The 21,727-nt window shown below is 42.3% G+C and overlaps 3 protein-coding genes across 5 annotated transcripts in view; all 3 read left to right on the forward strand.

Moving 5' to 3' along the window:
- The first annotated feature begins 315 nt into the window (after positions 1 to 315).
- On the forward strand, positions 316 to 2,679 carry cUnh11orf54 (chromosome Un C11orf54 homolog). Of its 2 annotated transcripts, none has more exons than XM_083987407.1 (8): positions 316 to 487; positions 576 to 674; positions 956 to 1,029; positions 1,127 to 1,228; positions 1,399 to 1,575; positions 1,873 to 2,022; positions 2,110 to 2,226; positions 2,306 to 2,679. In XM_083987407.1, the coding sequence occupies exons 1-8, from the start codon at positions 421 to 423 to the stop codon at positions 2,477 to 2,479; spliced, it is 960 nt and encodes a 319-aa protein (XP_083843533.1). In that variant the 5' UTR covers positions 316 to 420; the 3' UTR covers positions 2,480 to 2,679. The 2 variants fall into 2 exon arrangements, with proteins under 2 accessions (XP_083843533.1, XP_083843534.1); XM_083987408.1 differs by having other exon boundaries at positions 329 to 487; positions 588 to 674.
- Positions 2,680 to 3,596: 917 nt separating this feature from the next.
- On the forward strand, positions 3,597 to 16,776 carry akap10 (A kinase (PRKA) anchor protein 10). 2 transcript variants are annotated; one of them, XM_083986205.1, is made up of 15 exons: positions 3,597 to 3,827; positions 6,204 to 6,251; positions 6,731 to 6,916; positions 8,933 to 9,421; positions 10,590 to 10,688; positions 10,782 to 10,866; positions 11,033 to 11,156; positions 11,546 to 11,682; positions 12,946 to 13,090; positions 13,478 to 13,645; positions 13,864 to 13,973; positions 14,518 to 14,600; positions 15,138 to 15,190; positions 15,370 to 15,462; positions 15,556 to 16,776. In XM_083986205.1, exons 1-15 carry the CDS (start codon positions 3,806 to 3,808, stop codon positions 15,559 to 15,561), a joined length of 1,848 nt encoding a protein of 615 aa, XP_083842331.1. In that variant the 5' UTR covers positions 3,597 to 3,805; the 3' UTR covers positions 15,562 to 16,776. The 2 variants fall into 2 exon arrangements, with proteins under 2 accessions (XP_083842331.1, XP_083842332.1); XM_083986206.1 differs by having other exon boundaries at positions 13,867 to 13,973.
- Positions 16,777 to 18,861: 2,085 nt separating this feature from the next.
- lhfpl7 (LHFPL tetraspan subfamily member 7) overlaps positions 18,862 to 21,727 on the forward strand; it is a gene marked incomplete at both ends in the record, with an annotated part of 96,259 nt that continues 93,393 nt past the window's right edge. The window contains one exon of the mRNA XM_083986085.1: positions 18,862 to 19,245. Within this exon, the coding sequence (XP_083842211.1) occupies positions 18,862 to 19,245 (384 nt within the window). The remainder of the gene's footprint in view (positions 19,246 to 21,727) is intronic.

The following is a 21,727-nucleotide window of genomic DNA, read 5'->3' on the forward strand; positions in this document are numbered from 1 at the left end:
CTATTAAAAAACTATGGAAAAAATATTTTCAATATTAACCCAAAACCAATATTATTAAAGATGCAACTGGTTAGGGGTCAATATTGTGAAACTTGAAACAATTTGTTTAAATAAATAAACATTTTTTGGATTATCCATACAAATCAATATAAATATTGCATATAAAACATACATCCACACAACTTATTATAATATTACTACTCATGAACAAAACACCTGTATGAATTTAGATGTTGATAGTTTTACCAGAAATGCATAGACGATGAAACGCTATCCGGGTTGGGAATTATCTCAATAGTGTCTTTACTCTTTGGTTGCACTTTAACCAAACAGTAGTGAACTCGCTTCAACCATCGGCTTCCCCTGCATCGCTAACAGTCTGCTGGTCCAGTCTGCCCGGGCCAGAGGGAACCAGGAGCCATGGCAGATATCAGCAAAACTGAGAGGGTTGAGCTGCACGCCCCCGATCTGGAGGAGCTGCGTGGTGGTAAGAAGCTCAGCTATGATAAACAGACAAAGTGCCAAAGAGCATATTCATGAAGGCTGATTAATGTAAACATGATGGCTTGTTGCAGTTTTACAAACAGGACTGGAAGACAACTTTGCAGAAGTTAAAGTGAGTGTCGTGGATTGTCCAGATTTAACCAAAGAGCCATTCCAGTTCCCTGTCAAAGGTAGGAAGAGCCCACTGTGCACACGTGATGTCACACATACTCCACAGTCTGCACACTTCTCTAAATCCATTCACAATAATCAGAAACTGTTTAACAGAGTAAAATCCATCTATCTTGTGTATGTTACATGGATTTAGTCCATTCATGCACTCTTGAACTTACATTACAGATTATAGTGAAGCACTGATTTAGCAATTGTTGCATGTAGGACATTGGAGCCCTTCCAGATTTGTGTTACGTAATATTTTCTTGTTAATGTCACCACTGCCCTCATTCTGCAGGCCTTTGTGGAAGCCCTCGTATCACTGATGTTGGTGGCGTACCATACCTGGTCCCCTTGGTTCAAAAGCACAAGGTAGCATTTCCTGTCACACACTGTGCATTGTCTAAAAATAATGCATATAATGTGTTAAATGAGATTATTATATCAGTCTTCATCTTCGTTCATCCAGGAATACGACATGAACAATATATCTAAAGAGGTGGAGCTACCAGGAGCTTTCATCCTAGGTGCAGCTGGTGCTGCCTCCAGGATTGTCGGGATGAATGCAGAGGTTACTTCATTTTTACGACTAATACTTTATGCAGCCGAAAGCAACATGTTGGCATTAATAAATCAGGAGATCCTCCTTCAGTATAGTTTGTGCTGCTGTTATTGTCTGCTTTGAAACCAGGGGTTGTGATGCAGAAGCTGATTGAATAAATACTTTCATCTCATCCTCAGCTGATGCCTCTGGTTCTGACAGAAGCAGAGGGAAAGTCTGCGGTGAACAGCAGTTACTTCTCCTCCATCAATCCAGCTGATGGCCAGTGTCTGCTAGAGAAATACAGCGACAAATTTTCTGACTGCAACTTTGGCCTTCTGGGCAATCTGTATGCCTGTGAAGGGAAGTCTGGGAAGGTAATCTCATTTGTCTTAATCTGACTCTGTAGCTCTTTTACCTCAGAGAGTGTATAATGCACTGGAGCTCCTTCAAAAATGCATTGTCATTACTGACTTTGGTTTCTGGCCAATAATGAACTTCTTTGGTTATATATGAACTCAAACACAATTATCTGCAAGTTAATAACAGAATTGTTGTGCATGAACTGACCCATGACCATGCAAGCTCCTATCTGAATGAATACATATTAACAAAATTACAGTGACTATACAAACTGACTTGTTGTGCTGCTCTTTACCCATGCACCTCTTCAGGTCATAGAGGTGCGGGCTAAGAAGAGGACAGGAGACCACAGTCTTGTGACGGCCTTGAGGAAGACTCTTGAAGGCCGCTACCCTGATAAAAGCCTGGCTCTTGGAGGCACCTTCATCATCCAGAAAGGGAAAGCAAAAATCCACATCATGGTAAATAATAATAATGTGTAGTAGTAATAGTTACTGACATTTACGGTTCATGTGTTGCTTTATTTCCTTGTGTTGTCTTATCTTTAGCCAAGAGAGTTCTCAGTCTGCCCGCTCAACACCAACGATGAGGTCAACAACTGGCTCAAACACTTTGAAGTCAGTGCTCCACTCATCTGCCAGTCAGTGCTCGTATCCAGAGATCCTGTAAGTAGAGCACAACACATATCAGAAGTGCATTTGCAAAGCAGACTTGGTTTTCTTCATTTGTTTGCTGTGTCTTCAGGGTTTGGATCTGCGGGTGGAGCACACCCACTGCTTCAGCCACCATGGGGAGGGTGGCCACTACTACATAGACACCACACCTGACAGTGTGGAGTACTTGGGCTACTTCATGCCTGCAGAGTTTGTATATCGCATCGACAGACCGAAGGAGACCCATGGAGTGGGACGAGATTGAAAAACATGTTTTAAACACAGCATCCCTTGAATAAATGCATCAAACTGTACTGATTAGGTTCTATGAAGTATAATTCATCACAAATGATCATCTGTGAATATTTGCCTTAAAGTCACATCTCTAAAATGTTATACTCTTCTTATAAACAAAATCACTGCATTTCATGAAATAAAAATCAACATCAAAATGTTCAAAAATTCTCTCAAGTGTTTGCTTTGTCTTTTGTCTTGACAGAATTTATAAATGGCAATACATAGTACATGTAAATAAATACTGGTACAGTAAAACACACGGGAAGCAGGTGCCTGCTATCTTACATTTTGCACACCTTTAGTTACCATACACATGCATTTCCTCTTGCTCCCAGGAGAGGTCTAAACAGCCAGAGGTGCGAACACCTGTGTTGGTACTTCAATAGTCACAAGGTAAAGGAACAGAATAGAGGAGATTTTATTTTATTTTATTCCATTTACCTGTTTTGTCTTAGTTTTTATCCACTAGTGTTTTCCTCACTGCAAAGTACAAATTGTCGGGTGTAAGATAGTGTTTCCTCAGTATTTTTTTAACTCCTCAGTGTTTTAATTTTTGGGTGTGTGAATGCACGTGTGTATGTGAATGTGCGTGTGTAATTATGTGTAGGCTATGTCTATGTCTCTGTTTTTGTTTTTTAAGCACTTTGAGCTGCTTGCTGTATGAAAAGTGCTCTACAAATAAGCTTTATTGATTGATACAATTGTTACTGTAAACCTTAAACTTAACTGTTTGAAACAACTTCTTTTCCGTGATATGTTTTTTTTCTTAAAACATTATATAGCCTATTAATATTATTTTTGTCTTTTTTTCTCTTCCAAATCATAACTTTTGTTTTATTAGGCTATATGATTTTATTCTCGAAATTCCTTTTTTTTTCTTCTTTTTTTTCTTTTTTTTTACCTTAATACTTGTCATTATTAGATATATTTGTGGTATGTTTTTGATGAAATTACAGAAACCACATTGTGAAGTGTTATTAATGACTTACCCTTGCTGTCCGTTCAGAAACAGCGCGCTCCTCCGTCCAGATCAGGTAACACAACATTTCCCACAATGCTGCTGCCGCACCAGCCCGGAAGTAAGGCGTTTATTGACAATATGGCCGTTGAGCTGGGCTTGGATTTGGAGAAAATTGTAATTTGACAGCACTCACCGCCGGGGATGCTGCGATAACGACCCCCGTTTTTCAAACTCGGGAGTGTGAAAGCAACAGATGCATTTGAATGAAGGGAGCCGCGAGTGCCCCGGGCGGTGTCAGTGAGCCGAGGAAACGTCCAGAGAGTGAAACCCGTCATGTCGTTTTTCAAGAGGAAAGGTGAGGAAGAAGAAGAAGCAGTAGCAGCAGCAACAGCAGTAGTAGCTCTTTTCCCCTCTGCAAGGCTGCAACGTCAACGTTAGCTTAGCATCACCACCACCACCACCACACAGTATCCGGCTGTGAATCACCTGTTAACATTTAGTAGCCAAGGTGGTCGAGACTGCGGCGGCCACACAAGGACCAGCAGCGGAGGGACACAGCGGTGGTTTGCGTGTGGAGGTGTCCGCTCTGGTGCCGCTGCTGTCGGCTGTGATGTGGTTAGCTTAGCTTAGCGCTGGTGGCCTCCCTGATATAATATCTGCACTAATACAACCTGTTGGAAATACACCAATGGGAAACCTTTATTGAAATTAAATTGTACAGATCACACTGGTTTGTGCTTGGTGATAAAATAATGTAATTTGAAGCCTTCGGTGTCTGTGTATGAAAGCTAACACCACCAGTGTCGCAAAGGTGCTGCATTGAGCTGAGCTAAGCTAGCTCCATCAGGGACATTTTCTAACAGAAATAATGAGCAAAACTCGTGAAAACCTGTCATAATTGTCCACAATATGTGAATTAGAGTCGATAAAAGAGAGAAGGAAACAGTAAATAAAATGTTTGTAGGCGTTAGCTCACAGGGGATAATATATAATACCGGTAAGCTAACGTTAGTAAGGTTGGTCAGCATCATTTGACACGGAGCATCTGTCAGTCTGAATTTAAACAGTGTTAGTTACAAATGACAATATGACCAGTTATTGTTTCAGGCCAACTCTTAATAGTTTAGGCTACAAAATTTCATAATGACAACTACATGATTAAAGGCAGTGTGTTATAGAAAAGATAATCTGACTGTCTACAAGCCTAATGTGCTTGTACTGAACTGTTTAAAAACAAGTGGGTACAGTAGGTGGTACTGAATACATACTAATGATACCCCTGTGTAACAGAAATCAGCAACACCTAACTATAGAAGAGTGAATGTAATGTCAGCCCTGAAATAAAATATCAACACCTAAGAATGAACATTACATCCTTCATAAAAAGGATGTCTTATTGCAGGGTTGTTGTATTACACACTGTACAAGGTTAAGTAACTGAACTGGCAGTGGAGTGTCTTTTAAATTAAATAAAGATCACATTTTTATACAATATAATCCTGACTGGACTAGTACTGTATGTTGCATAGCTTTGATAGGCAGTGGACAACAAGTATGAATGGAGGGAATGGAAATGGCAGTGATTGTGAAATGGATTTCAGCTAAAATCAGCTCCTGTTTCTCCAGGAAATCAGACTGCATGTGTACACTTTCAACAGTGACTTAAGTGGTTCTGCTTCCTTGGCTGCAGCGGTAAAAGCGGCTGACGCAGCAGCGCTCCAAAATGAGGAAATATTAGAGAGAGTGCTCCTTTTGTATTATAGTATCTGTGCACGGATGCCCCAAGGGATTTACTTTTTTTTTTTTTTTTTTTTAAATATGGTTTGTTTCCATGCGACCAACCACTTGATGAATATTCATTTAGGACAAAGACATAGTGTTATTTAAAACAAGTTTTTGTTTGGAACAGCACATTTTGTTGAAGCGTAGACTATCTCAAAGTCACAGCTTTTATCTGTGACAGACAGCTTTCCATCTCCAGTTGTCTCTCACCCTTGGCTGACACATGTAGGCTACTCACCAACAGCTCTGTCCAAAATGTCTCACTGAAAGACCTTCCTCAGTCTGTAGCATTTTGTCCAGGCCTCTCAGTCCATTTTCTGGTGCCAGTGTTTGGCATTGATAGTTGGCCTGATCCAAATCTAAAGATATGGATTGTGAATTACTCTGATGCTTGCCTACAACCAGTCCCAGTACTTAGGAGTCGCATGATATCAGATATTTCTAGTGTTGTGTAGTTTTGCCTCAGGCCACATAATTTTAGCTCTGCCACTGTAATGTGATACCAAGTATTTGTTTATAAATAATCTTAAGGCAGCTTCAGGTGTAAGCTGGCTGACATACTGACAAACCTGTAAAAAAAAATACGTAAAATGCCGCTATCCACCAGAGCTTTTACAGACAAAGGTCACTTCAGTCAGGAAGGACTCGTGCAGATGTTCAGTACGAACAATCCTGCTTCCTATAACGAGCACAGGGCTGAGTGGGCTTTTACATATCAGAGCACAGCTTCCCTATTTATCTTCACTGTTGCTTCTCCTCTGTATCAGTTTCCTCACTACGTCACCGTGTAACTAGATGTTTTGTTCTAGTTTTTCCAGTGACACCACACCAACCCCCTGAACTTCTTTTTTTTTTTTTTTTTCTGGCGTGCACGTCTCGCCCTACATTGTCAATCAAAATGCAGCATGCTTCTCTAATTACAACCCTGCTCTCATCTTTCTTCACACAGCTAAAAGCAAAGAACCTGAGAGAGTGGCCGATGCTAAAGTCAACAGAGGTGAGCTCCTTATTGCTTTTGTGAGGTTATGAAAGTTATACACTGTTGAATTTTTTTTTTTTTTTCACGGGCTGATGGTATGACTTCTTGAGCCCTGCCATATTGAGATTTGTTATGGATCTGTTTGCATCTGTGTGTGAGTGGATTAACTCAGATTAAGGAAGTGATTCAAATAGCTGTTTGCTTAAAACAACTGCTGTGTTTAATCACCGCTGGTTTTACTATCACACAGACCAAAATACTGACCTCTAGCTATGAAGTGAAGCACATGAACCTCACAGTCAAACAAACACTAAGCAGTCTGTCTTCTCAAACACACCCCGAGGCCTCTGTACATTTACTGTGAGCTCTTTCACAAGTCGTCCTTAAAAAGACCTTTTCATGAAGTCACACTGACCTCATACATCCAGGCCTCTCAGAGCTTAAATATAATTGTACTCTTTTTTTTGTTTTTCTTCCTCTTTTTTCCTGTCCTCCAGCTCCAGTCAGCCCTCACTCTCCATCACTAGCACTGAGGAACCACAATGCCATCCAGGAAGCTGCGGGGCCCAGCCATGTGGCCATCAACGCCATCTCTGCCAACATGGACTCCTTCGCCCGCGGTCGAACCGCCATTCTCAAGAAACAGCCGAGTCACATGGAGGCTGCACACTTTGGCGACCTTGGTACAGAGACTGCTTTCATGTGTTTGTTTTTAGTGATAACGTATGAAGTGACAACTAATCAATTGAGAATCTAGATATGAGCTGAAGAGTTTCATCATTCTCTGTGTCTGAAATGTAGTTCAAATTATGGGTTTGATTTTGTTATCATTTTTGTGGTTACAGCTACTTTGGTTAATTTGTTTGATGGTATTTGTCAATAGGTTCAGGAGAGGTAGCAGATTACATTCTTGTGTTGTTCAGTGAGTGTCATGCTGTTACTTTTACATTTAGGATTACCTTTAATTTATAGTTAGTTTATTTAGATTTGGTTGTTGCCAAAAGTTGGCATCTGTTTCACCTTACTGGGATAATTAGATTTATCTTTATAATGTTTGTGTGGCTGGCTACGTTGTGTCTGAGTGTGACTGTTGCGTCACTAAAATGGCTCAAACAGCCACACGTCTTGTGCAAGTGGCAGTGAGTGTGAGGCCCACATGTGAAATCATGCAACAGTGTTGATGAGCAGCTGAACTTTCTAACGCCTGTCAGGAAGAATCTTAAACCTCCCAGTCTGTTGAAGTCCTACAGTGAAGAAATGGTTACCCCCTTTCTTTCTTTTTATCAGACGGGCTCTATAATTAGATCCTTCGTAGGAAAGCTGGATGCCATCATATGCATTGTTGAAATGCGGTGACAGGAAGTACTGTACAAACGAGTTGCCCTGAGTCAGGCAGAGGTGGAAGAACCTGTGCTGCAGCATGGGCAGCAAACGTAAACGTAGACGTAGACAGGAACACACCTAGTGCCAGTGATTTCTCGGCTGTGGTTGTAAGTTAAAGACAACAAAGGGAAGGAAGTGTAGGAGGAAGATTCAAAGAGGGAGACTGACAGCAGGTAATGCGACACTGGTTGTCTTGATTCAAACGTCTTTTCACCGTGAAGGTGGCCTTGACTGTATCATCTTAAGATATGTGAAGAGGCTGATTGATACGCACCTCAGCATGGGCGACACTTTTTGAAGCTCTATCTTGTTTTCAAAGAGCAAACACAACACCACAAAGCCGCAACCCACGCCTCAGTCTGATGTGCTCTGATTCATAATCTAACAAGTGTTGGGTTTGTAGTCGGTGAGCATGCTCCCTCGCTTATTTTGTTTTCTTGCAGTGTGTGTGTGTGTGTGTGAGTGTGTATGTGCTCTCAGGATGGTGGATGTTATTCAAACAGAGTCTATGTTTGAGGCATCATAAATTCAAATACTATGGCATGCCTACAGGAATATTATTTGTTTCACCTCTCTGTTCAGATGTAGCTGGAGTTTGGAGGTTGACACTTCATGCATGCATGAGAGGAATGAAGGCCAGGGCACGCTGATGCCGCTCATGTGTGATTTTAAAAGGATATGCCTGAGTTAAAAACACATGTTGAACTGCATAGGCCAAGGCCATCTTAAGAGAGATGGAGAGCTTGAAATTCTTAAGATTTCAAAATATCCAGGAGTTTGAATTCAGCTCACATCAGCCTTCAAGCTGGGCCACATTTTCAGGTGGAATGTGTGCTCAGAAAAACACTTTTTATCTTTCATTTCTTGTTCCAGCTCTCATCACATTTTTATCTTCTTAGTTTGAAAGCTGTGAATAAAAGCAAATACAGTGCTGCTCAGTGATATGAAGTTATATTTTAGTGTCTATCTTGCACTTCTAGCTGTCATGTCAACAACAGGACATCTTGTGCAGATTTTTCTCATTATGATGGATTGGATGTCATGGTCTTTTAGAAAACAAGCGTTTTTAAAGTTTTAAGTTTCACAGCTTCCTTTTTGATTAATGAGTTGAAACAAGTTATAAGAAATTTCATTTGTTACTTACAGGTTGATACAATATTCTAGTGGTTTACAGTGAATCATTTTAGCCCAATGTGACAAAATACACTTTCCACACTGGTTTTGACTGAGGAGTCGTCCCAGAATTCAAATCATAGGTAGCAAAGAGAAACATACTTTGCATATTTCTAAATTGTGCGTGTGTTTGTATGTTTCAGGTCGTTCCAGTGTGAACTATCAGCCCCAGGAGACCCGCTCTCGGCTATCCAAGACGGTGGACCAGGTTCTTCGGGACAATGTGGCGATGCCCCACTACATGCGTTTCATGGAACTGCAGGGTGCTGACCATCTGGTTCGGTTCTGGTTGGAGGCCGAGAGTTTCCGCTCCACCAGCTGGTCGCGAGTCAGAGCGCACAGTCTAAATTCTGTCAAACACAGCTCCTTGGCCGAGCCCGTCCCTGCCTCCACAGATGGCTCGGAGTTGCCCGAGACAGCCCCACACACGCCCGACGCCCTCTCCCGGGACAGTAGCATCGAAGGTCCCGCGGTGCCATCAGCACGGCGGGGCTCCTACAGCACAGAAGCAGGACTGAGACCCGGCACTCCTCGGGCAGAAACCCCCAGAAGGCAGGCCCCCTCCAGGACAGGGACGCCCAACAAGATGCAATCAAACAGCACTCTGCGAGAATCTGACAAACTCATGAAATGTAAGTTAAACTTTTTTTTTTTTTTACAAATTGTAAAAAACTATTTGACCAATTCTGCCCTACAATTTTTTTTGACCAATCAAAAGTGTGGCATATTCTCTGCAATCTGGTAGAATTTGATATGGGTACTGCTAAAATTTCCAGAGTTATTGGGATTTTTATTTTGCTGTCCATCCAAAAAAAACACTGTGAAACCAAGGCAAAGTGCAGTATCTGCAAAGAGTATAATTTACTCTATAATTTCAAAACCAAGGCAAAGTGCAGTATCTGTAGCTAATACCAAGCCAAAGTGCAGTATCTGCCATAAAACTGTCAAAAGTGGTCACAAAATATGCCATAAAACTGTCGAAATTAGTCAGAAAGACAAACTACGAAATACATTTAATTTAGTCCACCTTTATCTAATCAATTATAGACTTAGTAGTTATTCATAATTTGATTAAACCTGACAATGAAAAACACAAAAAGCTGTTTTTCTCAGTTTGGCATTTTTACAGATACTGCACTTTGCATTTGTAGGGCAGAATTGTTTATATGTTTTACCCAAATTCATTCACCATTATTAACTTTCTGTAAAAGCCAAAATAAGAAAAGGTTTCAGTGGCTTTATGCAGAGACAAAAATATCCACCTGTTGCTTTGCGTATATTCAGTTTGTACATCTAGACCTGAGGGCAGATTGCTGGAAATCTTAACTGCTGAACTGAAAACAGAAAGTGCACTGGAACAGACTTATTGATTAGATTACAGTGTATATAAACAACGTGTTACTCAAGATTCGAGAGGGAGGAAAACAACGGCAGATGGAAACATCAGATCTGTGTCGAGTGGTGGGAACGACATTTTCAGATGAATTCATGAAATAAAGATATATTCACATTTCAGTCATGTTTTAAAACATGTTTCTTGACCAGTGAAAGAAATTCTGTAAACTTGTTTCACCCATTAATGGTTAAATGGCACCAGAATGGAGATGTGGCTTTCTCAATATGACATGTGGTTAATGGGGATGGTGGAGAGAACATTTTTGTGTGTTTCTGTTTCCCACTTCCTTTGCACCAAAAATGTGAACCTAGCGTTTTGAATATCTTTTTATTCACGTACACAGTTAAAAATATTTCTCTTGTAACTTCGCTTGATGATCATTTTCTTGTCTCTGTGCATTCCAGGTATAGAGAAAGATGCAGTTACCATCTTCACCAAGTACATCTCTCCGGATGCTTTGAGGCCCATCCCCATCACAGAACAGATCAGAAATGACATAGTTGGTAAGATACAGAGGGGGAAAAAAAATCAAACACTTGGTCATTCACCTTTATTGTTGCCCTGATGTGCATTGATATTGTCCCTCCTCTTTGCAGCTAAGATATGTGGAGAGGACGGCATGGTGGACCCAAACTGCTTTGTCATTGCACAGTCTGTAGTCTTCGCCATCCTGGAGCAGCAGTGAGTTTCTGTCTTTTCATTTTCAAAGGGTGTTAATCCTCACCTGGCAAGGTGTCCCCCATCGTCATGTAGATGAAAGTGTAACTGCTGTTCTTTGTGTCATCTCACCACCCTGACATCCTCAGCAGCTGCTGTATTCATCTTCCACTTGCCCTTTCATTTCCAGGCACTTTACTGAATTCCTGCGGAGCCATCATTTCTGTAAATACCAGATTGAAGTGTTGACTAGTGGCTCCGTATTCCTGGCTGACATTTTGTTCTGTGAGTCAGCTCTCTTCTACTTCTCAGAGGTGAGTGGGCTCACTGGTTCTCAGAATATTATTTATTTGTTATGGTGCATCACAAATAGGTCTCTACGCAGACTGTTGCTGTTACTGTCTCTTTACTGCTTATCATAAAACAGGCTCTGTTTATCTATTCTGTAGGGAAATCCTGTTGTCACAGCAGTAATTAACTGAGGGCATAGCCAATAGATGGAAACGCAAATGCTCGCTTTACAGACTCCCAAGCCATTGATTTAATGCAGAAGTGATAATTGACGCCATACACAAAGAGAGAGTCAGAGTAAACGCTTATCAGCAGAATTTCTGCCATCATATACACAACACATTCACCTGAAACAAGGACGAAACACATGTGGACTTTCAATTTCTCTGTCCTCTGTTCTCATTCCCCTCAGTACATGGAAAAGGAGGAGGCAATGAATGTACTGCAGTTCTGGCTGGCGGCAGACAACTTCCAGAACCAGTTAGCAGCTAAAAAGGGCCAGTATGACGGCCAGGAGGCTCAGAACGACGCCATGATCCTCTACGACAAGTAGGTGTTGTGTCTGCTGCTTCCCAGTCCTGCCATGCTTCAAAACACTCAGTTATGTTTGTTATTAGAGTGGTTTTGATCTGATATTTGGAAATAGCTGCTATATTTGGAAAGATGGATATCAACAAGTGTCATACTACTTCCCCTGTCTCAAATGTAATTTTCTTGGAATTACTGGAGGCAATAGAATAAAAAGGTTAAACCAGTGTGATTTAAAGATGTTTTATAGACCAGTAGATCTATAAAAATAAACATATAATGATGATTACGGCTGCATATTAATTGTAACAAGATCTTCAGTTGCAACCTAGCAAGTCAGATAGCTGGAAATGGAAACTGTCCGCTGTTATCTTTTATCTGAAAAGCAATTGATACGCTGGTAATTAGCTGCCTGATTAGGTGCCATAGACATTTTCTTTTACTGTCTTTACTTTTAGTATTTGTAAAACTCTTCCTTTTGAGAGGTATTTCTGAGTTCCTCTGTTGTTATGGATGAATAGTCCCATGGGTGTCATTATTTCATCTAATATCTTATCATCTGTGTTCTTGGGCTTGATTATATATCTTTTAATTAACATCTAATTCACATAACATGCTTCTAACTGGAGTTGCAAACTGACTGAGATGACTCGGATAAATTATGTGTAACTTATTTTATTCATTTGTTGGGACAAAAATAACCGGTTGACCTGGGCAAAAATAAAATGGCGATGATTTATGTAATGGGTTAATGCTATAGGAACAGAAACAGTATGTAGTCCTTTCCTTCTAGCATTGTACATATTGATCATATCATAATCGGAACATTAAGGTCAGTTTTGTCGATACAGTTTATTGCCGATTGCAGTCCAGTCATCTTCTATTGTTTGCAGCCATTAAGAAATCCAATTTAACTGAGTCAGTTATTATGTATTCATTGAAAGTCTCAGTCTGGCTCGTCCTTTGTTGGTCTGAGAGCAGGTGGAAGGTTTCAGTTAGGTGAGGTGGCAGCACTGCACACATTGGCTTGTTTCTTTTTTCCTCACATTTCAAGTTTTCTTTCCTTCTTTTTAATCTTTGATTTTGTTTTATTGACCACTTTGTTTTTTCCCCCATAGAATTTTGTCTACTGAGCCTCCCCAACCTCCTTTTTTTTATTTTCTGCACCACAAATCATCCTCTATTTCTCTTTTTGAATTGGCAGTGATCTTAATCATAAAATCTTAATATGCTGTAGGTGCCCTCATCTGAATTTTGTCATTCATTGTGCCGTTTCTTTCCCAGGTATTTCTCACTCCAAGCCACCAACCCCCTGGGCTTCGGCGACTCTGTGCGGATGGAGATAGAGTCGAATATCTGCCGGGAGGGAGGGCCTCTCCCCGACTGTTTCACCACTCCACTCAGACAGGCCTGGACAACCATGGAGAAGGTCAGATTCTCCGATAGCCACCCACTCAAGGCTCTTTAGTCGTTACTATGGGACTTCTTTTGTGCACAAGTCCAGCTATGCAAGATATTACACATAGGAATATGAAGCATCAAAATTGCCTTTTAAAAAATTAATTATGTTTTTGAAATGGTGTGCTTGGACTGTTTTCTTCCATTTAATAGGATCCTCCTAAAGGTTTTGTGTTGCAAGTCACAGACAAATTGTCTTTTTACACCATGGACAAATGCACCTGCCTCACATTAATGAAATAAAAGCTCAACGCCGTTGTTAGTGCGTAAAGGTCACTAAGAAACCTTTGTAACTTGTGCCCAGAAATATATCAGGCAGCTCATTATTTTCTAACGGAGCTGTTTTGCATTTGTTCAGGTCTACATGCCAGGCTTCCTGTCTAGCAACCTTTACTACAAATACCTGAGCGACCTCATCAACTCGGTGCGGGCGGATGAATTTGTGAATGTCAGCAACCCAGGTCAGAGCGGGCCCGCGGACAACGACCGCTCCAGTTCAAATGCCAGCGAGAGCTCTCAGACTCAGGTGACCCCCAGTTTTAACCCCCGTCCTCAGTCCCTGTGGGGATGTTCCTCTGTCCGCTGACATTTAGACCCGTTGCGCCTCATTAGATGAATAATGAAGACAAGTTTGCTAATGCCAAAGGTTCATGATTATTCCTGTCGTTTAGTTGTCTTCACAGAAAAATAAGTAAGTTACCTGTCCTGTTGCTAAACACTCAGTTCATGCTGTCTTTGCCGCAGCAGGGCGCCAGGAAGGCAGCGATCAAGATCCTGAAAAACTTTGACGAAGCGATCACAGTGGACGTCGCCAGCCTGGACCCGGAGTCTTTGTACCAACGGCCGTACGCTGGGTGAGTTTCCTGTATTTGATGTTCCTTTGCATAGATACAGGCTCATGTTACATTAAGTGGTTTGCAACTGGTTAAGACACTCAGGACAGAGACAGTTTGATTTTGAAGTCACTGAATCTGTTATTTAAATCGCCACTAAAATAAAGGCTTTGACATATTTGCTGTTATTTATCTTTTAAATTTGAAGTTTCCTTGTTGTCTTCTACTTTCATGTCTGTTTTCATGTTCATTTAATTGCACACTTCACTGTCTGGATTCATTGCTTGTATCCGTTTTGTTTTTATTGACTCTAACACTTGCAAAGTGTTTTATGAGTCTGCTTTGAAGAATCCTGTGCAAAAATAATTCAACAGAACGATCTTATTGAAAGACAAAGCTGTAGCCTCTGTGTTGAAACGGCTCTTATTGAATGGATATACAGTGTACACACACACACAAACACACACAGCTGTGTTTGAATGCTGTTGTGCCTGCCTGAGGCTCAGCTTGGTCCCATTTGCTCCGTCTGCTGTCTTCATCCGTCTCCTTTCCTCTGTCTTCTCAGGAGGATGACGTTTGGGAAGGTGAACGAGATGGGCCAGTTTATCAGGGAGGCAGAGCCAGAACCGGATGTGAAGAAATCCAAAGGCACGATACCCTCGCACACTCACACTCGTCTCTCTCTCTCTCCTCTACCTCCATCTGTCTTATTATTCTCTTTGTAGCTTTGCCCTCACTCTGTCATATTTTATCTCTTCCCTCCTTGCAGTGAAAAACGTCTACTCTTTGCCCACGAATATAAACCTCCTCTAGTGGCTGCTTCCATTCTCCTTACAGCTGATAGTCTCTTGAAATATTTAAAGACATTCCTCTTGGAAAAAAGCACAGCCTCCGCTATTCTTTACTCTAGAGTAGAGTCTCTGACATTTTGGCTATGGAATAACTAATCAAATTGCCTACTGATAAAGTATAATGCACATCTCAACAGCAGAGTGTAACAAAGCACTAACTACCTTAATATGTCAGGATTAACTCCACTTGATTTGATTTTGAGAGTCACATTAGCTGAAAGCAGTTCATTTGTTCACTTAACACAACAAATTACACTTAATTTATGATTTCTGTTTACTGATATGTGTCTGGCTCTGCCCCCCCCTCACCCCTTGCTCTCTCTCTCTCATTTAGGTTCGATGTTTTCTCAAGCCATGAAGAAATGGGTCCAAGGCAACTCCGATGAGGTGAGGAAGCAAAACGTTAAATAACCATGAATGATTTAGTGGTCTGAGATGCGTAACAAGGCTCTTAACGGCATGTATTCAAATTCGCTTTGTGATGTCACCCCATGACTTATGATTTATTAAAGGATGTAAATAATGTGTGCGGCCAATTAAAGTTATTGATTGTGTCGTGATTCAAGGCCCAGGAGGAGATGGCGTGGCAGATTGCCAAGATGATTGTCAACGACGTCGTCCACCAGTCAAACCACGACAGCCCCGGCAAGGCCACCAAGGTACAGAAACCTCGCTCGAGTCGGTATCATCTCGCTCCTGTGCGGCGACGTGTGGGAATGACTACTAAGTGTTTTTTTTTTGTCTGTCTGCAGTTATGACCCCACCGAGGGACCGAAGGACCGCCACTCCCCGCAGACGCTGGCCGAGCCGGTGACAAAACATACACAGGGTTCACCACCCTGCTATGAACTGCATTACCCTGAGAGCGAACAAAGCTTTTTTTTCTTTTTTTATCACCTCCCCAACCACCATGTGTTTGTGAGTGAGAGAATGTGTGTGTGGCTGAGAGCTTGGTGAGTGACTGTTCACGCATGGGCTAATGGGGGGAAACTTGAAGTACATCATTGCTCCAATCTTCCAACTGCATAACACTATAAAGGTACACGTGTTGTCGCCGAAAGCAAAGCAAAGAACTCGCATCAGACTGGAGGAAAGCGACTCCCGAGGAGGCAAACGTACATTTTGATGGTAGAAAAAGAAGAAAGCAGCAGCAGCAGCTCAGTCAGGACTATCACTGTGTTGCTGTAGCCATAATGTTTGTACAATGTCTTATCTCGGACCTACAGTACGGAGGACATAGACAAAGACTGAATTACCTTCACTCCCTAGTGACACGCGTCCCCACTCCTTTTATAACCATTCCTTGTTTTTAGATGAAATGCTCCTTTTATGGGTCGGCTATAGTACGTGAGGATGCAACAGATGAAAATCATCAGTTTGGGACGGTGTGAACTTTCTGCACATGCTTCCTTCAGCCCGCCTGGAGCAGCTTCGTCTGCTGCTCCCTCCTGTGAGCTGTCCCACCTCCCTTGGCTGTTAACTGTGTGTACTGTAGAACGTGACAATGAAACAGAAGAGGATCTGGTCCGCTTGTTGGACCGGCCGCCTCCCTGTGTGAACATCCTGGCACCTTCAGAGTGTAGACGAAGAAGAAGAAGAAGAAATACTCCCTAATGAACTTAAGTGCTCCATTTGTGTTGGAAAACTCCAAACTCTATGTCCTAAATGTTTGTTTATATATATAAATATATATATATATATAAGATGTAGACTTCTGGTTTACCCCATATATAATGTTAGTCCTTTTTTATGGTGATTGCTGTTTTTTTTTAAATGCATCACTGAAACAAACCGGACTGTTCAACTGGAAAGTGTGCTCAGTGAAATAAACTTTATTTTTTAATTTCTTTTGAGCCTTACCATGATGTGGAAAAGAACCAGAAAAGACTCTTGGTACTATGTACCACTAATGTTTTCTGACATGTACGTGTACTTAATCTATAATATATTTAAATTGTGTTTGATTTAAATACATATATTATGAAATGTTTTGTCTGCCCTCTTTTTTTTGTTGACATCTCATCTTAAAGTGTTGATATATTATCGTGGTTTGGTGCCACTGCAGGCTGTGGTTATGTTGATACAGGAGATGTGTCATGTTTACAGAGGGATTGGTTTTCTTTTAAAGAAAGAAAGAAAAAATCCAAATCAGTATTGTAATTCACATGTGGGCGAAGTGTCAGCAGTTTCAGGGGGGACTATTATCACTTCTGGCCATGTGGGGGCGCTGTTGGCTGTATTGCTATGTTATAGTAAACCGGAGAAAACACCGACTACACCTTATATCATTTCAGACATACACGGCTGAATTTGTCTACTCATTTCTCTCATACCAGGTCTGCACATCCAGAAAAATCCACAAATTGTAAAATCCAACTCATTTCAAAGGGCTCAAAGTCACCTTGGGTCCAATGGGACTCTGTAAAGCATTTAAAGTGTTTCATTTATTCAGAAAGTGATTCATTTTCAGAGGTAGAGGACCATTGCATAATAGCTGGGTTTAAATGGTGGTGAATTTGCTTCAGTCGGGCACAATTAACCCAGTGATGAGCCTAACTGGTGTTAAATATTTGACGCATTAATTAGTTTAACACCGTCATGCCTATCACAGGCTGTGTGAAGTCCCGCGGGTTCATTGTGCTTTCCGGACTGAGGCTACAGTACCTCCACGTGCAGGGGCAACGCCCACCTCGCAACAAACCTGCTGCTATTCTGAACTCTGATTGGCTGCTGGCTCCTATTTGTGAGAAACAATTAATACACAAATGTTCATACATTGTACATTTCAATGCTCAGAAGTATTTTGTGTGGGGGGAAAAATCAATTTCTTTGACATTAAAACGTTAAACTCATAATTATATACTTCTACTTGTTTTTATTACGGTGTTGTGTCTCGTTGTCGTTTTGAAAACAAGAGCTCATGATGAACATTAAAAGTGCGAGGTGCACTTGAACAGGTGCGGCCACACGCCTGTTCGTCAAGTCAAAGACAGACATTGTGCAAAACACCGGAAATAGGCCTGTTTGTCCCTTCAGAGTAAAAGTGATGTTGACACACTCAAGTGCATCCTCTATTTTATTTTTTTATCAGTTAATTTAATGACACGGTTTAACCTATTCATTCATTTTCACAGTACAGTTGAAGCCCCCCAAATACTCAAACCTCCAAGCTGGTTGTAACACAAACCTATGTTTGTGGCAAAGCTATAGGCCTATGTTACATCCACTCATTCATAAAATCTACATGTTTGTAACTTACATTCACCAGGCAATATAATTTATCCATACCATAAAGTGGGAATGCTTGGAGTCAGGTTATTTATGATGTGGTACACTTGTTCGAAGAACTGCCGAATAAACCCTACAGTGACAAATAGCCTATCTCCAACTTTCTTATCACTTTCTTTTTCATCCATGTTATCTGGTGGTGTGTGCATCACTTTGAAATTTGTAGCCTACTTTAATTGTGTGTGTTTCTTTTATATAATAGAAGAGTGATGAGAATTTCGATCAGTCAAATCTTGCTGAGCAGCATCTTTGGGGTTTTACTTTGAAAACCACACCCGGAAGTGCTCCTTTTAACCTCTGGCAGCTTGATGTTGTCCAGACGCACTTTGAGACGCACTGGGCGCTGCTGTGTGTTGAGGCGGTGTGAGTGCCGTGAAGGAAGCAGAGGGGCAGAGCGGATCCAGGACGTGTGTTTGTGTGTCTGTTTGTGTGTGTCCACACTAAAAAAAAAAAAAACTGCTTCTCCAGCTGCGCTCACCACTGCGCACTCAGCTTTGGGTGTGACAAACATTTTGTGTCTTTTTTTTTTCCAAGTGTGAGTGGACGCAGCGGATGAATTGACTTTAGTATCGACAATCCCTCCTCTTGCTGATGTGTTTTGGATGTTTTTCTCTTTTTTTTCTCACTGGTTTGTTTCTCTGGAGCAGATGTTCTGGGGACACACACACACTGCTGCCTATGCGGATGCCCAGTGAATGGTATTGTGTGCTGATGTAGCGCTGGTCAGGGGCTGAAGTTAAAAGTCTTGCTCTTGAAGGCGTGAGCTCCAAATGCATTCGTTCCTGGGCCGGGAAAAGAAAGAAGAAGAAGCCGGGTTTGGGATCGATCTGGGTCTGTCTCCGGGCTTTTTGCCCCAAGCTGCCACCATGTTCAGCTGTGTGGGCTGCTTCTGGGTGCTCCTCTCTTCCGCTCTGGTCGCCGTCTGCAGTTTCAGCTTCATATCTCCTGCCTGGATTGTTAAGGACCAGCTGAGGAACAACAACCACCAGCAGCAGCAGCAGCAGCACCAACATCACCAACACCACCACCACAACAAGGACTCTGTGAGCTTCGGTCTGCTGTGGCACTGCTCCGAGTCTCTGGATCACATGTACCGATGCTACACCTTCGGGGGACTGGGAAAATTTGCAGAGATCCCCTCCAGCTCCTGGCAGGTACTGTAGTTCACCTCACACACACACCCATGTCTGTCACTTGTGGATGAATGAGAGCTTGTGGCCCATCAAGTGGGCAGGGCACAGCGTATAGCCTACTATCACTGGATCCATGCAGGGTTGAATGGATGGCAGGGGAGCAATCTTTCAGTAGGGAGATTAATAATCATCATCATAAAATTATCTCAGTAATTACTGACTTAAATGAAGGAAACACCTAATTCAAGAAAGATTTAAGACATCAATCAAATAAGTTGATTCATGTTATAAAAAGTCATTCATCTTTTCATTTTTAACTTAAAATAGTTAAAATGTCACAGTATCCAGCTGTTATTCCATGTTCAGCATCCACATCAACTCCTCTGATCTAGATGACAAAAGCTGCAGTGACTCAGTTTCACTTCAGCTCACACAAACATACACATACACATACACATACACACCACCATGTGTCACAGCCGACTGAACAATAGTACACAATCATTACCTTCAGTCAATTTCCGTGAAGAAAAAAAGAAAACACACACACAGTTGGGCTGATGCAGAGCGTTTCAGTCAGAGGAGATGATTCATTGATCTGTTGGGTGGAGGGATGGATGGGGGGGTGGGGAGGGGGGGTTGGTGATGGTGTCATACAGTGCAGCATCTGCAGCACAGCACGACAGTCACACATCAAAGCTGCGAAAGTGGCACCAGGTTGGCAAGGGGCCGCTCACTGATCAGGGGTCCCTCTTAGCAGGATTTCCAATTTTGTCAAATTGAAAACGCTTAGCAAAATGTTCAAGTGGCTGTTTCGGACCACTCTTCATCCCCCCCCCCCCATCCCACCCGTGGAGGAAACAGCTGTGCAATTATATCAAACAACAAACATCTCTCATATGTGGGGAGGTGGGGAGGCGATATAATCACATAAGTGGCTGGTGAGCCAAACATCCCATTGATCTGTTCTTAGGGTCTTAAGTTTAACTAAAAGTTTTGAAATTACTTCTCTGTTATCAAATCGTTGTCACCGACGTGCACTGGGAGACACTTGAATAGAGTGTGTGAGCTTGTTAGAGCAAAAACAATTGGCCTTGTTAGAAGTCTTGTATCTGGGACGCTTTACTATTCATGTGAGTTCTGGGATAATTTAATTCCTGACTCCAGGCAGGCTGTTTGGACCCCCCCAGCTTTGCACCCCACTGTAAAAAAAAAAAAAGAAGAAAAAAAAAAAGCTACAATGCAGCAGCCACCTCTGGAGTTATGATTTATGTATGAAGGGGAATTAGCATTTGAAAGGGAGATATTAATAAGTGGCTGCTTGGTTGTGTGTTTGTAGTGCTGTGGAGAGGAGAATGCATCGCCCGGGTTTGTTTTAACACCGACTCACAGGTGTTGAGACTGCAGAGACACAGCAAGCAATGAGTCAACACACACACACACACACACACACACACACACACACACACACACACACACACACACACACACACACACACACACACACACACACACACACACACACACACACACACACACACACACACACACACACACACACACTAGATTTATACTCGCCCATTAGCAGCTACATGTTCTTTACTTCATCAGTGTGGTCGCGCTGCATTTAAGGCTCATTTGGCTAAAATCGGGAGTCGTTTTAACCAGTTAGCCAGTTGTCATTGAGTTAATTAGTGGGTCTTCCAGTGTGTTAGTGAGGGAGGGAGGGAGGGAGGGAGGGAGGGAGGGAGGAGGGTGATGGAGCTGCTCCTCTGCGCAGAGCTACATGTGTTATTACAGCGGTGAACCCAAGCGCACGATCCTGCTCCCACAGCCATGAATAAAGGTGAAGGGGCCATTAAGTTTTCATCAGAGCCACTTTATTAACCCCCACCATCACTGATGTGTGTGCACTGTTTTGCTGATGCCTCCTGTTCTTTTTGTTTTTGTCAACAACCTGCACACACAAGTATACAAGTACAATCAGTCCATGCTTATAGGCAACAATATTGCACTTGGAAAGGGGGTCCGTCGTGCCTCGGCAGCCATTAAGTCCCCCCTCTGTGTTTGTGGTAGAGGAGCTATCACTGTACATCGAGCTCTGTCGTCTCCATCAGAGTGGAAGAGAGGGTACTCTGTTGGCTCAAACAGAGCCCGGCTGCTGCTGCTGCTGCGAGTGAACCAGAGGGGGACGAGGACAGGCGAGGAGGAGGAGGAGGAGGAGGAGGAGGAGGAGGAAGGTCCCAGAGAGGCTGGCCTACTTGTGTTGTAGTCTCTTTGGGCTTTTCTGTTGTCGCTCCATGTTGTCAAAAGCTTTTGCGTAGACCACACTGCTTTCCAGGGCTGCTGGCGCTCTGGAGCCCTGTGCTGCAGCCGGCCATCACCAGGCTGGCAGGGCCTCTGTTTAGACACACACACATGAACACACACACACACACACACACACACACATGGCCATTCAGCATTTACTTCCTCCGACAGCTCAAGCTGGTTGATGGTGGCT

This window comes from Trachurus trachurus, assembly GCF_905171665.1.
Source record: "Trachurus trachurus genome assembly, chromosome: 14".
Taxonomy (NCBI): Eukaryota; Metazoa; Chordata; class Actinopteri; order Carangiformes; family Carangidae; genus Trachurus; species Trachurus trachurus.

Excerpts from the sequence above, each read along its gene's own strand:
- cUnh11orf54 (XM_083987407.1), top strand. The coding sequence starts at position 421 with ATGGCAGATATCAGCAAAACTGAGAGGGTTGAGCTGCACGCCCCCGAT. Across the intron at positions 488-575 it reads TCTGGAGGAGCTGCGTGGTG|TTTTACAAACAGGACTGGAA; the intron begins GTAAGAAGCTCA and ends GGCTTGTTGCAG. Across the intron at positions 1,030-1,126 it reads CCTTGGTTCAAAAGCACAAG|GAATACGACATGAACAATAT; the intron begins GTAGCATTTCCT and ends TCGTTCATCCAG.
- akap10 (XM_083986205.1), top strand. The coding sequence starts at position 3,806 with ATGTCGTTTTTCAAGAGGAAAG. Across the intron at positions 10,689-10,781 it reads GATCAGAAATGACATAGTTG|CTAAGATATGTGGAGAGGAC; the intron begins GTAAGATACAGA and ends TCCTCTTTGCAG. Across the intron at positions 11,683-12,945 it reads GCCATGATCCTCTACGACAA|GTATTTCTCACTCCAAGCCA; the intron begins GTAGGTGTTGTG and ends TTTCTTTCCCAG.